The sequence below is a fragment of the Cololabis saira genome, chromosome 16 (assembly GCF_033807715.1).
Source record: "Cololabis saira isolate AMF1-May2022 chromosome 16, fColSai1.1, whole genome shotgun sequence".
NCBI classification, from domain to species: domain Eukaryota; kingdom Metazoa; phylum Chordata; class Actinopteri; order Beloniformes; family Belonidae; genus Cololabis; species Cololabis saira.
Window position 1 is genome coordinate 33,106,143 of NC_084602.1, and position 18,066 is coordinate 33,124,208.

The 18,066-nt window shown below is 39.5% G+C and overlaps 1 protein-coding gene across 3 annotated transcripts in view; it reads left to right on the forward strand.

Moving 5' to 3' along the window:
• Positions 1 to 18,066, forward strand: part of sobpa (sine oculis binding protein homolog (Drosophila) a) — an 82,911-nt gene that overhangs the window by 58,195 nt on the left and 6,650 nt on the right. For 2 of the 3 annotated variants that reach the window (XM_061743964.1, XM_061743967.1), the window contains 2 exons: positions 4,223 to 4,318; positions 13,783 to 15,790. In XM_061743964.1, the coding sequence (XP_061599948.1) occupies positions 4,223 to 4,318; positions 13,783 to 15,789 (2,103 nt within the window). In that variant the 3' untranslated portion in view covers position 15,790. Of the gene's footprint in view, positions 1 to 4,222; positions 4,319 to 13,782; positions 15,796 to 18,066 lie in introns of those variants that run through there. The other variant, XM_061743965.1, reaches the window with a different exon arrangement.

Consider the following 18,066-nt stretch of genomic DNA (forward strand, 5'->3'; position numbering starts at 1 on the left):
ATTAAAAGGGAAAGGAAAAAGGAAGAAAAAGAGAAAAAAGGAATAAAAAGAAGAAGAAAAAAGAAAAAGAGCAAAAAAACAAGAAAAAAAAGAAAAAAAGAGGAAAAAAGTAAGAAAAAAAGGGGGAAAAAAAGGTCAAACATTTTTTTTAAATCTCCAAGGAGCCACTAGGGCGGCGCTAAAGAGCCGCATGCGGCTCTAGAGCCGCGGTTTGCCGACCTCTGTCCTAGATCCTATAAATATTTGCAGATATTTGAGCACATTGATCCTGCAGTGCTGGATAATGATGACAGTCAACTACAATATTCCCCAAATAAACGTCAACTGAACTGATATTCATTATCCTAGAACATACTTTCTGTGGTAACAATTTTAAAATAGCTTGACAACTTCCATTAGAAACTTAACAGCTTTTCTCATTTTCTTGGGGTGTTTTTTTTTCTTACTTGACTCAATGAAGCCTTAACTTTGTGTATAGTCATGCAAATAATCAAACTATTTCATGGGATGTTGAATCTCGTGGCATAGCTAAAGATAAAGTAACTCACCTAAAACTGTTTATTCATATACGCATCATAGTTTCCACACTTTGGCGTTTTGTGTGAGCTTAGATAAAAAATGTGCTCTACATAAATACTAATCTAACAAACTACAGAATACTATTTCAGAAAAAGGTAAAGAATCTTGGTTGGTAAATGTGTGTTTTTTTTAAATCTTAGATAAACTGCTGCATGTTAAAGATGCTGCGCCTGCAAACACAGACATGCCGATTGGTCGCTGACATTCGGTCCATTCACAGCTCAGCAAATACTTTCAAAATGCTCTCTGTGAAGATGGATGTCAATTATTTATAATTCAATTTCTATGTAGTCTTTTTTTAAAATCATTTTTAACTATCCATCCATCCATTTTCTCTACCCGTTTTATCCTGTGCATATTTGATGTGTCACAGGACAGAATTGATAGCTGTCAGGTTTGCAGCAGAAGTACCGTAACATTCTTATAACGTGTGAAGGTTGGCCCAAAAGGAGGTTTACATTTGCACTTTTGCTACAGAGAAAATATAAATTGGAAATGATGGTCAAATTTGATATACCATTATTAATACTATTTCTATCACTTGTTACAGAAATGGACTTCAACATGACAATCAGGAATTTTAACTTGTTGCATTTGTCAGCCAACATCAGATGAAACAAAATCAATCATGACATTCTCATATGTGCCTTTTTAATATGATTATTGTTACTGTTGCAACGCCCTGAATTCTGTGAGGAGAATCTAGGGCCATCTAGTGGTGAAATTACAGATGACAACTAACTGACTGCTCCCCACTTCACGATATTTGTCAAAAATAGTCAGAAAAACTACATTACTTTAATTAAAGCACATATTTTCATTATATTTAAACAGTTAGAAAATATTTAAATATTTAATGCTTTTTACAAATAACCTGTCATAGCATATTGTGTAAATTCCACTTACATGTTACTTACTGGTAACTTTAACATTAACACAGCCTTAAACTTCACTTCCTGTTAATTTTATTAGCAAATGATACAATGGCCACATTCCACACAAATTCACAATCCCCACTCTTGATGTGATCATTTTAGAGAAAAATAATCCTGTGTAAAATATCTGATCCCCAGTAATCATGGATTACGGTTTGTAAAAATGGCATTTTACCGTAGCAATTCAAGTCAATTCAACTATATCTCTATAGCTCTTAATCATGACAAATGTCATTTTTGGGGCATTTTAACAATACGGTTCAACTCAATCCAAATTAGTCCAATTAATACAAAGTCAATAAAATTGCAATGATTATTGCTTCATTAAGGAAACCAAAAGATTGCATCACAAACTTTTCTTCAATATAATCTCCCATCCTGAGCAAGCAGCAGGCGACTGTGGAAAGGAAAAACTCCCCTGTAACAGAAAGAAATCTCTGGCAGAACCAGACTCAGGACCAAGAGGAGGTCAAGAGGAGATCATTGGTGGCTTTCACCGGGGAAGTTTATGGGCTATGATGTGCTCTAAATCCTCATGGAAACTCTGTAAATAATCACAGCATTAAATAATTTTGGATGTAAAAGGGAGATTAGATTTAGGTCTACAATTAGCTAACAATCCTGGACCTGAAGACTAGGTTTCTTAAGTAATGGTTTAATTACAGCAACGTTAAAACTATGGGACACATTGCTCAAATCCAATATGAAGAAAAACACCTTGAGCAGTCTGGTTGGAATAGGGGCTAAAATCCAATAAATGGTTTGGATTTCATCGCCTGCCCTCTCCCCTCACAGAGTATTTACACGACAACCGCTGTATTAAAAAGGCAAAACAGATCACAAAGTACACTTCTCACCCTGGACACTCTCTGTTTGCTGTTGCCCTCAGGTAGATGGTACAGAGCAATAAATACAACAACACCCCGATTCAGAGACAGTTTTTATTATAGCTGTAGCAAAACTCAATCTACTCAAAAACAAATGGTAACTGTAATGAGGGATTGTGTGCATGTGTAGGCTATTTTTAATTATTTATTGGTTTCAATCAGTTATTTGTTTTATTTTATGTTGTGTTTAGATGTTTTATATACTAACTGATCGCACTTTTAATTTCGTTATCATATAACAATGACTAAATAAAGATCTAATCTAATCTAATGAAGCTGTGGTTCTTTTTAGCTCAAGAGCTCAACTGGACAGAAACAGTTAACCCTTGTGCTGTTTTCAGGTCAAGGAAGGAGGAAGGGAAGAAGGGAGGAAAGAAGGAAGGAAGGGAGAAAAGAAGGAAGGAAGGAAGGGAGAAAAGAAGGGAGAAAAGAAGGAAGGAAGGAAAGAAGGAAGGAAGGAAAGAAGGGAGAAAAGGAAGGAAGAGAGAAAAGAAGGAAGGAAGGAAGGAAGGAAGGAAGGAAGGAAGGAAGGAAGGAAGGAAGGAAGGAAGGAAAGAAGGGAGGAAAGAAGGAAGGAAGGGGAAAAAAAGGAAGGGAGAAAAGAAGGAAGGAAGGAAAGAAGGAAGGAAGGAAGGAAGGAAGGAAGGAAGGAAGGAAGGAAGGAAGGAAGGAAGGAAAGAAGGGAGGAAAGAAGGAAGGAAGGGAAAAAAGAAGGAAGGAAGGAAGGGAGGAAAGAAGGAAGGAAGGGAGAAAAGAAAGAAGGAATGGAGAAAAGAAGGAAGGAAAGAAGGAAGGAAGGAAGGAAGGAAGGGAGGAAAGAAGGGAGGAAAGAAGGAAGGAAGGAAGGAAAGAAGGGAGGAAATAAGGAAGGAAGGGAAGAAGGAAGGAAGGAAGGAAAGAAGGAAGGAAGGAAGGAAAGAAGGAAGGAAGGAAGGAAGGAAGGAAGGAAGGAAGGGAGGGAGGAAGGAAGGGAGGGAGGAAAGAAGGGAGGAAAGAAGGAAGGAAGGGAAAATAAGGAAGGAAGGAAAGAAAGAAGGGAAAAAAGAAGGAAGGGATGAAAGAAGGAAGGAAGGGGAAAAAAGAATGAAGGACGGAAAGGAGAAAACAAGGAAAGAATGTACGAGGGGAGAAAAGAAGGAAGGAAAGGAGGAAATAATGAAGGGAGTAAAGAAGGAAGGGAGTAAAGAAGGAAGAAAGGAAGGAAGGAAGGAAGTAAAGAAGGAGAGAGCAGGAGGAAAGAAGGAACAGGAGAATTAGGTCATTTTGACTCAAAGACGGCACAAGGGTTAAAGCACAAATCAGGTTCTACTTCTGAGGCGGCTAATCACGATACATTGGTACCAGTAGTTGGAAGAGTTTCACAAAGTTTCTCTCTAATAGAAACAGCAGTATTAACCCGATCCAAGATTATCATCGCAGGTCAACATGGGTCAGTTTAGCTTCACCACTCAACCTGGCATGCATGTACAGTAGTTGGACTTGTAGTCGGGAGGAATCCTGACTAACCAGAAAAGACAAATGCAAACTTTAGCACAGAACGGCTCCAGTGGTGTTCAAGCCCACACACATTTTCCAGTGAAAGGCAGTGCTAACCAACACACCTCACGCCTCGCTCACGCACGCACACACGTTTGCACACTTGTGTTTCCGACAGGTCTGTTGATTGGTTTGCCTACAAACCAATAACCAATCACCCATTTTTACAGTCGCCATTTCTGTTCTTTGTCTTTGTTGTTTTCCATTTCTCAGTTTCCCTTTTGCTTTTGTTCACGTTTATTTTGTCCATCCGTAAAAAGAAGCCATTATTTCTCCCCCCCCCAGGCGAAAGACGACGATGGCCTCGGTGGGAAATTACTCCAGCACAGCTTTACTCAGGACACACCCAGGCTTGTCTTCAAGACAAACAGCGACGTGCTTGTAAGGATCATAACTATTTAACACCAGACAGTTTAAGCTTAAAGGCTTCTGAACCAATATGTCTTTGATGCTGTTGTTTAAAACTATATACTTTTCTCCTTAAAACACCATCATCATCTGGAAGTACACACATTTCAATTTTAGATTTTCATAACTTTTTTTCCTTCTTATTTGCTATGTTCATCCTCATTATTTATCATATTCAGTTACATGTGTCTTGGTTTTGTTAAAATCATGGAAAACTAATGTAAGTTTATTATTAACAAAATAATTACAATGTTCAGCAATATTCAGTAATCAGTATTGTAACTTTTTTAAATGACATATTATGCTCATTTATATTGAAATCGTTTTTTTTAATTTGAAAGTTCTCATGAAAAGCTGTGTGTGTTGGTTTTTAGATGGACCCAGAAGGACACAAGAGGCAAGATCTGATAGTGAAAATGTTTATTTTTAGAACGTTTTTATCAGAGTCCAAAACAGGAAGTGAAGCGGTTTTGAGGACAAGGGTCAGAGAGAGATGCAAAGGAGAGTCCAGGGGGGTGCGTGGCAGTTTCCCTGGATCTTCTCTCAGCAGTCTGACAGGGAAGGAGTTCAGAATTATAATCAGGCAAGACTGTGACTGCAACTGTTGAGAAGAGAAGAATGAGGAGAAAAGGTGGAAAATTATTTGTTCAAATATTGTGGCAAAGAGATGGACGTCAGGTGTGTAGAGGAAAATTGGTGAAGCCAATCTGAAAACTACCCACAGGCTGAACTAAATATTCACTTGCTGAGGAAAAAGCCACAACTAAACATCAGAAGCCTTTGTGATTTCGCTGGTTTTCTGGCTTGCAGTTGAAATATGGTTGTCTTGGTCCTAAATGAGACAGAAGTCTGAGAGATTACACTCCACACGGTTCACAAACATGGATAATTGCACCATAGGGGCTTTTATTTTGGAGAAGATTTAAATTATTTCATCTGAGAAGCTGATGTTTTTTGGATGAAAGTCTATGCAGATGTTTGGTACCGGTAGTTAGAATTTGGGGACCGTCAGTTGTTTTTACCATTTTCACATTTCTAGATTGGCTAAGAACTGCTCTGCTTGAGCAGTCACGACTTACATTTCATCTCATGTATTACTGATATGACGATATGCAATGTTGTATCTATCCTGTAGCACAAAACATAATAATATACATATAAAAATAGAGCTGGGTATCGATTCAAATGTCAAGAATCGATTCGATTCCGATTCTTAAAATTCAGAATCGATTATCACCATTTGATTCGATCCGATCCGATTCGAATCAATATTGATTTGGGTTAGTGTTTCCTGGATTATATGACTGTAAAATAACTATTGAAATAATAATTTCACGATAATTATTGTGAAATAACTAAGAAATAAATAACTCAAATAGGCATTTCAATATCAATTTAAAGTGCAAAAAAAGAAAGAAATTGCAACAGCTCAAGCAGTAAACAAATTATTTTAGCTTGTCTGATTTATTCTGTCACCAGACACACAGCTTGCCATGAAGCACCTGGCATTTTTCAGGTATTTCATGACAAACCGTGTCCGATAACAGAGAAACCAAACAAGCTATAGTAAATATAGATAATATGAACTTCATTCAACTAATATAACATTTAGATATTTAAGCTGAAATGGCCAGCATTTTCTCTAAAGAAAAGTTCATTTAGTTCAGGAGTTTTCAAAACTACTGGGACTACTGGGATTAAAGTTCACCAGGCAAAAATGTAATGATGGGGAAAAAAAAAAAAAAAAAATGTAATCAAAAAAATTAAAAAAAAATAAATCGATCTTAAGACATACAAATCGATTTTTAGGAATTAATATGAGAATCGATTTAGAATCAGAAAATCGATTTTTTTCAACACAGGCCTATATAAAAACGTACACAATTACATCAAAATATAAATATTGGGTGTGATTTCTGGGGTGCTATAATATACTTCCCATCTCTCCTCTGTTTCTGTTTCTTACAGTGGGTTTTTCTCTCCACTCGTCCTCTGAAAACACGAGTCAGGAGACACATAATTCAGTTTGACTATGTAGCTCAACACTGTTTATGTGTCTGCAAGTTAAACGTGAACATAAGAGTCCGTAGCTGCTCTGCTTATCTCAGCCCAGCAGCGTCTGACCAAAACCAAATCGCTGCCTGGTTTTATTTGAGCCATTAAAAAAGAAAATGTGTAAAAATGTGGAGTCTTGACATTGTGACAAGGTTTCCAGGCAACTAGCAAAGAAATCATATTTCCTGGTGATAAAAAGTCTGACACTGAATCCCCATAAAGCCACAGCATGCTGTTTAGTTTCTTGTTTAGATTAAACATGTGACGTATAAGGTGTTTAATACGAGCTTTAAAGCTCAACAAAAGCAGAAATAAAAAATATGCTGTTAGTCTGTCACCTCACAGATGTGACAAAGCAGAATGTATCATTCACCTCCTGACCAAAGATGGAAACAATCGGCGAGTAAAGGCTGTAAAATTGATTCTGAGAATTGTGAGGAAAGTACGTAGTGTTCTCTGCTCTGGGGAGCTGGAAGTGAGTCTGCTGGGGATGCCGACCGACAGATTACACACCAGCGTGAAAGACCTAACTGAGCAGTGTTTTCTGAGATAAGAACAGAGCTGGGTAGAGTAGCCAAAAATCAAGTAAAAGTACTGTTACTTCAGAATAATATGACTCAAGTAGAAGTAAAAAGTAGTCATCCAAATAATTTCTTGAGTAAAAGGAAAAAAGTACTTTGTGAAAAAACTACTCAAGTACTGAGTAACTGTTGAGTAACGGCTGATTTATTTTTTAACACAACCATTCAAACAGACAAAAGTACAAAATAATCATCTTCAGGCAAATTAAATCAATAAAATAAATTAAAATGAATAAAAAATAAAAAATTGCTTAAATTAAAATAATCTTAAAGTGAATTCAAGTACTTTAACAAATAATACAATAAATAAAATAATAACAGAATAAAAAAATAAATTAAGCACAAGTAGCACAAAATTTCAAGCATTTGTTCTTTCTTTTTTAACCAGGCAGAACTAGAACAAGCCCATGAACTCATAGAAACTCTGTGTGTGTTTGAGTCTGTGTAAATGTGACAAAACATGCAAAAACGTGGATAAAAGGGATAAAAGAAAAGTAACGAGCTCAACGTAGCCTAATGTAGCGGAGTAAGAGTAAAATTTTCTTCCTCACAAATTTACTCAAGTAAAAGTAAAAAGTATAGTGATTCAAAACTACTCCTAAAAGTACCAAATTTCCCAAAACTTACTCAAGTAAATGTAACGGAGTAAATGTAACTCGTTACTACCCACCTCTGTTTCTGAGATATGAAGAAACTAAAGAACACACCTGATGTTAAATATTTTGGTCACCTTCCAGTAATGGACATTATTGTTAAAACTGTTCAAATGAGCCAGACGAGGGGGATGTCCTACGGACGATGTGGATAAGCTCTTCCACACAGTTGGGATGATATAATCGTGCAGTAGTTCATCTGTTGATCCAAATGTACTATGGTAACAGTTTGGTGAAGCACAGAGTAAAAAATAGGATGGATGTCGTCAATAATCTCCACTTCCTGTGGTGCAACTGTGGCTCTGCACTGTGACCATAGTTGGTATCACTCAGTAAATATGTGCACATGGTGTCCAGGAACAATCATGGTACAAGACTGTTAACGTCATCTGACTCTTTGAGCTTGTGCTCCAGCAGCTCACGTTTCAGCTGTTTGTGTAATGGAGACAAAACAGTTAAGCGTGTCCTAAAAATCCTGGAAAGAAAAGTATGGAAGGCTTTTTTAACAATCAACCCTGAGTTATCAGTACAGGACTACACAGAGCTGTAGGAGGAAACCTGTTAAACCGGAGTAAAATCCACACAGATAGGAGGAAAACATGGAAAGGAAACCTTTTTGCTGTGAGGTAACAGTGATAATAATCACAGCATCAAAAAAGCCCAAGTTATAAACTATGAGTGAGTTTTATAAGCTGTGAAAAACTGAAAAAGCAAACATCCACATGCCAGTTATATATTTAATCTCAGTGGCATTCACACTCAATCCACCAGATCTGCCTCATCATAGTTGCAGCTTGAGTTATTTCAAACACAATGCCTGTGCAGGTGAGCGCTGTGAAATAATGTTTCACCTAGGCAGGAGAGAACGGCCTTTGTTTGACACGTCTTAAACGACTGATGTGATAAGAGCAGCCCGGAGTGTCTTCCAGGCCACTTGTGGATGGATGCAGAGCCCCACTGTGTAAGCCAGAAAACATACCGTATATCAGTACATTACGCTTTTGGAAGCCAGGTAATTGTAATCATGACGACAATGAAGGTGGCCTCTGTAAACCGATAACTTAACTAATCATAGTAATACATCCACATGCTCTTTTCAGCATAGCCAGAGTTTGATTTTATTGTGAAAGTGTTTTCCCGTTCCAGTCAAGCAGTTGTGTGAAGATAGCAGTCGGCTTCAATGTTTTTGTTTGCTTGTTTTCTCCTGGATCACTGGCTGATCAGCTCAGGCAGCACATGATTTTAGCGGCAAAGCGGCAAAGTATTACTACTACTTACGACTACTGTGATTTAGCAGACGCTTTTATCCAAAGCGACTTACATCTGAGAGAACAAACACACCATTTCGCCCAGCAGTTAGGGTTAAGGCGAGATGACTTGTGCCCCCAAAATAAAATAAATATATATATATAAATCACAAGACTCAAGGTCTCAATTCAAGCACCCGGCTCATTTCTGTGTGTTTAAACCTTGTGATTATGCCGGCTGTCTGAGAGCTGTTTAAAGACTCAAATATCAACCTTTTTTTTTTGTTATTAATTATTTTATTTATGTATGTGACATTTAATAGTTGAAAACCAATAGCCATAATATTCTTTTTCCATACATAATATTTTTGTATGAGACAGAAAAACAAAATAAAATACAAATCAATCATCACCGACCCCCACCGTCCCTCCCTCCTCCCCTCGGACTAACCAAATTACGTAATGCATAATTATTTTGTATCACATTTGCCTTGTGTCAATATATACGCAGACAAAGTACCTATATATTTACGCAAATATCAACCTTAAAAGGTTAGTCGTGGCCACTTTTCACCACAAACACGACAGTGATCACCACACTACACACACTGCACCCATCACTGTCTGGTCTTCCTATCAGTCTTGTCCTTTCATGTTTCAGATCAGTGATTTTAGTCCTCTTTGTCACAATTAGAAATTCAAATCTCAATAAAAAATGTTAGCTCAGACTGTCAAACAGGGCTGCTGAAACACACACACTCTCTTTCACACACACCCATAAGACGCACCACACGCCATAAGAATAATATATAGATGTAACATCTGCTGCAAGATCAAAATCCATATATATTTCATATTTTACCAAAGCATGGTACTAACCAATAATATATATGCAGACGGTTTAGTCATGGCCATACGAGCCTCTCTCGATGCACCTTTTCCTCTCAAACCTCCACATGCTCAGAATACCTCTTCATCGGACGTATAAAACCACTTCAGGCACTACAGTCTCAACCATCTCTTAACCCTCTGCAACCTCCTCCTCTCCTTCTTCATTATCCAAATCCTCCACCTCCTCTGCATTCTCCTTAATGTCTGCATCATTTTCCTCTACTTCATTGCCTGAAACTTTCAGATCTTCCTCTGAAGGCCTGTTGGTTCACAAACTTTTGCAGCTATTAAACATTCTTTGTCTGCCCCTCGCTTCCCTGAGAATAGCACCCTACCCCCTCCATCATTTCAAGGGATACCTAACTTGTTAATTTAAACTAATTGTGACTCAAAACTAGCAGTTGTTGCAGCTCCTTTCCGTGGGTCAGAGGGCAACAGCACGAAGAACATGGCGGTCGCTGAGATTTGCAGCGCTCGTTTAGGAGCGTGATCATTTTTTGTAATGCAAAAGCGGTCAAAGTACACCACCAATGCGGTGTTCGTCGGCTTCGATGGAAATAAATGGCCATAATTACGTTCAACTGCAAACATCTGTGTGCAAGAGTGAGAGAGAGCAGGAGAGAGAAAGCACAACTCCATTAGCGTAATGCACAGTGAGATTTCAGTCACGGTGCAGAGAGTCGTTAAGTGCTGCCCATCTGTCTTTCTGAGTTAAGGAAAATTTCAGCACATTTATTATTTAAAATATCCTGGACCTACCATTATCAAACTCAGCTTTGCCAGAGCACCTTTTGGACTTTTACTCAGTCATGGCTCATTGAATTAGCTGCCGCTAAATGGGCAGTTAAATCGTGAACAATTCAAGAGACTCAAATCTGAGCACGGTGTTGAAGGATGTAGTTCAGTCCCCGATCTGCTCTTGCTGCGGTTTCTAATGCACGTCAAACTTTGTCATCTCAATTGAGCCATCTTGATAACTAAGCTTTTTTTCTTTCTTCCTGAATAAGTCCACATCATGTGAGACAAGGAGAATTAAAAACATTATTTATGGAATGAATCAGGTGTATTACTCATTAACAAGCTGCTGAAAGCAAGCTTTGCGTTATTTATTTATTTATTTCTTCATAATTCCTGCCAGCTCTGCAGTGCAGTTTGCCCGAACGGCCCCTCTGAGTTCACCATCTTTCACCTGCTGCCAGACATGATGCTGCCAAACAAACCAATGCTGCTATGCAGCATGAAGAAGGAGTTTATCCACCTTCTGGTTGCATCCTTCAACTTATTAACATTCAGCAGGGGGGCCAAAGGGTCTATGTGATGGATGGATGTCGCTGAAGGGTCTGACAACTGATTAATGCCTTAATTATCTCCAGCGAGGACCTGACACTCCTCCCAGAGCTGACAAAGTGAGCTGTGTGTGGCCTGACGAGCAACGCCGTGTTCGGGGCTCGCCCACCGCTATCTGCTCGACCAGGGTCACATTCATTTTCTTCCAGTCAAGAAAAATGTGCACGTTTTGCAATGAAAAGGTGTAGAACATTGATGAAATAGTGCAGCACAGTGTTATGAGATCTATGCCACTGCAGTAATAAGAAAGACAACTTTTAAAATGAGCTGGCATATGCTTGGGCCCGGCAAAGTATTGGATTTCTGCACAAGTAAACTTACGTTGAAGAGCATTTTGATGAGAAAACCTACACTAGCCAAGTATAAATAAAATAACAGTCTCAGGCCAAACTTTTTAAAGTCCCAAAGAAACTCCAGAAGCTGATCAAATATGGATTTCATGTTTCTGTAACACAAAGAAAGAACCGTGATGAGTTGTTGCAACATAAATCACCATGTTTGTCAGACTGGCTTCAGTGAATAATCATTCATATTTAATATTGAAGTAATATTATGTTTTAATTTAGTCTTTAACCAATCACCTTAGTGGAATGACCAAGAAACACAAAAGCAAATAATTTTTTTGTAGGTGTCAAGTCAAGGTCAAAGGTCAAACGTATTTATATACCACATTTAAAAACAATAAAGTTCACCAGAGTGGTTTACAATCAGATAACAATCAAACGGAAATCATCAGTTAAAAGGAGGAAAATAAAAAGCATTTTAGATAACAATAAAATCAAAATAGCAGTACAGTCTTATACCTGTCAAGTGTAAATCATGTTTAGTAGTTTAGTGTCTTAACAAAAGGCAGTGAAAGTCGTTTTTGGCTTGTTTTTTTCATTGTTTCTGTAAATTTTAACTGTGTAAGTGTGCAGGTGATCTCCTTACATCTGTGTTCACTCCAGAAACACAAAGTATGTAGTACAGTTTATGCATCTGTCAGGGAAAACAAGAACATTACTCAAATTAAATGAGCTGAAACAAAAGCACAGTTTAAAATGTTTAAAGTACATAATGGTATTCACAGCTTAGAAACTAGATATCAGCAGACGCAAGGTTTAGAAGTCAGGAATTTATATTCCACTCTGACTTTTATCAGGGATTAACTTGATTAACCTCAGAATTTGTTTGTATTTTTTACTGTTGTGTGGACAAAACGTAACCCCCGCCTCACTATTGGGCCTTTCCCACCAAAGCGCCCAAAAGTAAAACTAGTTTTTGTTTTTGACATTCAACTCTGCCTGGTAAGATGCAAGAACAAAAGGCAGTTGATAAAGAAATGGCACAAAAATCCAACTATGCCGGTCCGTGGATGAAACTAATTCTTTTCTTCTATTTCGACCAATGACTGAAGTGCAGAATTGATTTGATGGTACAATGAGAAACTAACTAAATCATTGTGAACTATTTTTTTTAAAAACCAAGCCAATGCCACCCTTAGTCTTCTTAATTCAAAAGAGAAAAATCGAAAGATTTGCTTCAAAATGGAAGTGAACTGGAAGCAGCAGAGGAAAACCACTGTTTAATGATTTATTGTCAGCAGTAATTGCATGAAGCTGCATTTACGATGGTAATTTTAACTTCAATTTAAAAACCGTGTTTGTATCTTTCTTAAGAAACATTGTTGGGTGTTAATGGATCCCACTCAAAACAGTGGATAATAATTTTGTTTGCTACAGCATTCACATATCCAGATCAGCCTTTAAAGATGCCTGTCACCAGAAATAAGAGCCTTCACAACCGCTACTGTTGTTTATGACAACTTCTATAAATGCAGTCTTTGTTTAAGGGAAAAGAGTATGAACACTGGGATCCGTGTCCTTTGTGCACCAAGGTCATCGACAGAAATTTAGAGTAAATTTAGAAGAGACGTCTTCGTGTATAGAAAAGCAAACCAGTTTTAAAACTTTCCCAAAGCTGAATCATGCTCTCTTCTGACTCTAGCACCAGCATCTGTTATAAGTAGGAAAAAAAAGATATATGTAAGAAATATTTATATCAGATACTTTATGACTTTATCAGAGTGTGTAGACTGCAATAACTAGCTTATTATTTTCTAGTGAGCTGTGACTTGTATTGTGAACTTTTGAGGGGCTTTGTTTTAGATACTATATCACATTATCGGGCTCAAATGGCAGTTTTATACATGAAAAACAGAGGATTTCCTTTTTTTATTGATTTCATTTTTCAAAAAGACACAAATGAATGGCACTGCTTCTTAACAAAGCTCTTTTTGAGATAAACTCCTGAGAATTATTGGTAATTGTAATGTTACTAAGGGAGCCAACGTCTGCATAGTCCCCAGTGTGTACATGTATACAAGAATATTCCAATTGACAACCTTGTAAATATCCGTTTCCTGCAAATATTTTTTTTTGCCCAACATTTTAAACGTTGCTTAAATCACCTTAATCCCTTTAATCATTTAAACTGAGCAGCTAAATGCCATTTTGTGCACTTTCACTTCTGTAAGCTGTGTTCACAACTTCATGTATAAATTTGTGCATTTACAATTTCATGCACAAATATAACACAGGCAAGGCCATTTGTGAAATTTCTTTTTGACTATAAGGATATAGGTGCTGGTACAAAATAAGTGTTATGTCTGCCTTTTCTTGCAGGTGTGTGACTGGTGCAAACATATTCGCCACACGAAGGAGTACCTGGACTTTGGTGCTGGTGAGCGGAGGCTGCAGTTCTGCAGTGCCAAATGCCTGAACCAATATAAGATGGACATTTTCTACAAAGAGACCCAGGCTGCGCTGCCTGGAGCACTGTGTAACCCTGGACTTGGGCCTGGTGGGGAGAGTAAGCCAGAATGCAGTGGAGGGGTGCAGCTGCTCACCCCTGAATCCTGGGGAACGCCATTAACAGATATTCGGCGTCATGCTCCCTCACCGGGGGGGCCTTCCGGCGCCTCTGGTTTGGCACCTTCGACTTCTTCTGCTGCCTCACCTTCAGACACAGCGGTTGTATGCTCCCCCTCCTCCTCCAATTCAGGCAAAATTCCCACACCAAGACCCCATGAAAGTCCAACTCTCCCCCCACCTGGTCCCACATTACACCCACCAGTTGGGGTTCCCCCAGGTAGCCCTCCAATGGTGATGACGCCCCGAGGGCCCATGCCCCTGCCTCTGTTCATGGAGCATCAAATGATGCAGCATATGCGGCCACCATTTCTTCGCCCCTCTACCCACCATGGAGGGCCTAACAGCCCACTGTCGAACCCTATTGTCCCTGGTATTGGTCCACCACCTCCTCCACGGACTTTTGGTCCTCCATCAAGCCCCATGCACCGGCCTCACCTGTCTCCCCATCTTCACCCCTCATCCAACCACAATTCTGGCATTATGCCACCACATCCTGGTCTCCCCATGCCCGGCTTGCCCCCTTTCCCCCCGGTCAATATGATGCACAATGGACCCATGCCCTTCCCTCCAGTGATGAACTTTGGCATGCCATCTTTGGCTCCACTGGTACCCCCACCAACTCTTTTGGTCCCTTACCCTGTCATTGTACCCCTCCCTGTCCCAATCCCAATTCCAATCCCAATCCCTTTCAACTCCAAAACGTCCAGGGACAGGGACTTCCAGGGACATAGAAGTGGCTCTGTCTTCAGCGTACCAGAGTCAGACTGTAGTCCCCATACTGCAGCTTCCTCTGGAGGTGAAAATGGGGAGCAAAAGTCAGCCGGTGGCGAGCGACTTTCTCCTGTACGCTCAGAGAGAAGTAGAATAGCAGGCTTGACGGTGAAGGCAGAGGACAGTTTAGGCAATCTTTGCCTAACAAGTGGCTCTGGACGGATAGACGGAGTTATTGATCTTACTATGAGTCAGAGGCCATGCCAACAGCAGGGGATTCAGAAGATGCTACCTGGAGTCCAGGTCAAAGAGGAGGCTGATTCAAGATTTTCACCAGCTGCTGAGTTGTGGAGGGATGGAAATGGAGACAGTGAGGAACGATTTGTTCTGCCACAGGACGATACTTCCGAACGAGAAGGAGTCACACATTTAAACACACGCTCCAACAACAACACACCCTCCAGCAAAACTGATACTCCAGTGAGACAGCTAAATCACTCTGTCCCCAGCCTTGCTACGGCACCCTTGCCCACTTCAGTACGGACCCAACTCCCGCCCCCGCCTCAGCTCCAACTTAGCCCTGCTGCCTCATGTAATGTAATAGTCAATGGCACTGGATGGCATTCACTTCTCACTCCTGCATTTGAGTCTTGTCCTGACCGGCAAGGGGACAGGGGTGGAGGTGATGGAGAGACAGCGGATCGACCATCCAATGGTGATCTGGAGCACGAGGCACTGAAAGAGAACAATTGCTCGGTAGGCGAACGAGAGATGGGGAAGCGGGTTTTAGCACAAGAGGAGAAAGTAGACATCGTGGAGGGTAAGCTAGATCCCGAGTCCAACATGGAGGAGGGTGAGCATGCCTACGCTCTGCCAGTGCTGTCAGCTGGAGGCTGTGTTGTCATCCAGCCTGTGCCAAAGTCCTCTGCTGACAAGACAGCCATCCTGTCCTGCTCCATCACTGCGCCTCTAGCAGCCGCTGGGAGCCCTGAGCTGGAGCCCCCACTGAAGAGACGGTGTCTGCGAATCCGCAATCAAAATAAATAAGGTGGGTTCACTTCAGGGTTGTCGCAGTAACACACTGTGGGACATTTTTCATTTATGCATGAATTTATATCACAGCTTTTTCTTATTTTTATTTACAACGACATGGTCCCAATCAAATCATCAAATTAATTTAAATGTTTTATCAGTCTTCCACAGCAGTGGTTCCCAATCTTTTTTCCTTGGAGCCCCCCTACTTGTGTCTAAGACCAGCCAGGCCCCCCGACCCGTACATACTAGCACCAAAAGAGTAAAGTGATTCGTTACAAATCTTTAATTGAAAAAATTAACATTAATTGTGTTTTTTTTATACATTTCTCTTTGGTTTACCCTGTATACAGGTGACTTTGTTTTTCTCACCTTCATTTTGTGTCACCAATGTATAAAATACGTACAAAAAATAATTGCAAGGACATTTCTGAAAAATGTCTGTTTTAATATGAGAGCAAAAATATTTAACATTTTTCCTTTAACAACCTGTCGGAGTAGTAGTATGATTAAATGTTGAATAATGATATAATAATACGTTTTTAAGTTTTTATCCTGCTAAATAATTTAGAAATATATTTTGGTCATTTTAAAATACTACTGTAAGTGGGTTTATACAGACTTGGATTACAGTATTCCATTAGGTGTGTTATGATTTTTTATTTATTTAACATGCGCAAATATAATTTTTACAACTGCATATCTTTATCTTTCGTTTTGCGCCCCCCAGAGATCTCTGGCGCCCCCCCAGGGGGGGGCCCGGACCCCAGGTTGGGAACCACTGTTCCACAGGATATATGTGTATTAATCAAAATTATTATTATTATTTTAATCTATAAAACATTTTTTAATTAGCCATTTGTTCTTCATAAACTATCTTTGTTCCTTTGCAAATTCCTTGCTGGATCATCTGTTTGTCCTACACATTACTTTACTACATATTATTTTACATGCACTGCATTGTTCTTATGCTCGTTGCTTGACTGTCTTTGAGCTCCAAAATGGAAACAAGGAGTCTTAAATGTAAAAACACTCAAAACATTAAGGCTAAATCAAATTATGTTCTCCTTGAATATTAATTAAAGGAAATTTTGCTCAAGAGCCATTTGAGAATCGGTTCAGGATGTGGTAACAGGAGGTGAGTGCTCTTGGAAAGATTAATAAGTTGTGATAAAGATGGAAATCAAGCCAAATGTACCTTTGGCACTGCTGGGTGCAAAACACCAGCTGACATGAAAAGAAGTGAAGTACTGTAATATTCAGATATTAATCAGTAGACTGTTTATGATTATTGATATGAGAGACTCATATTTCCCCCTTTCTGACATGGTAGAAATTCAAATGTATCTCAAATATGGCAATGCAAGTTTGTTTGTATAGCACAATTCAACAAGGTGATTCAAAGTCCTTTACAAAGACATTGAAACATAAATAAAGGGCATGATTTAAAATGTTGATACAAGAACTATAGGTGGAAATCAGTAGTTAAAATATGATTATGTTTTGAAAAGAACCAGTGCATATATTTGGAGCATTACTCAAATGCAGCTGAGAACAGGTGAGTCTTCCACCTGGATTTAATTACACCGAGTGTTTCAGCTGATCTGAGGCTTTCTGGGAGTTTGTTCCAGACATGTGGAGCATTAAAGCTGAATGCAGCTTCTCCATGTCTGGTTCTGACTCTGACCTGAAATTCATTCTGGGTCAGGAGGTCACTGACGGTGAAAAATATGTGTCTCCACTGAATATTTGACCTTTCATGCATCTAAATTTGCCCTCAATATGGTACTGGTTGCATGTACTAGAGGTAATAAATCCCAAATAAGGAAGATCAACAAAAGATCTGCATGTTATTGAATTTTATCTTGTTGCTCAGATATAGTTTATCCATCGCTCCATCCATTTTATCTACCCACTTAATCCAGTGCAGGGTCACAGGGGTCTGCTGGAGCTTATTCCAGCACACTATGGAGAAAAAAAACAGGGGTAAACCCTGGACAAGTCACCAGTCTGAAATACTTTACTCGACCCAAATGCCCAAGTCTGAAAAAACAAGCAGGAGTCAAAAAAGCAGGCGAGCAGACAGACGAGGCAGACAAACCCAAAAGGGGAGAGACAAGCGCTTCTAACAGGGAAAACAGGCGAAGATCAGGATACAGGCTGGCCGACAGGAGGATAAGAGCGCTGGAAAGCTAGGTGAAACAAACCAGACAATGGGGCGAGAGCTGGACGATCTGGACCAGTTTATGAGAGGTGGCTGATGATGCAGATGGAACCAGGGGGGGAAGTGGG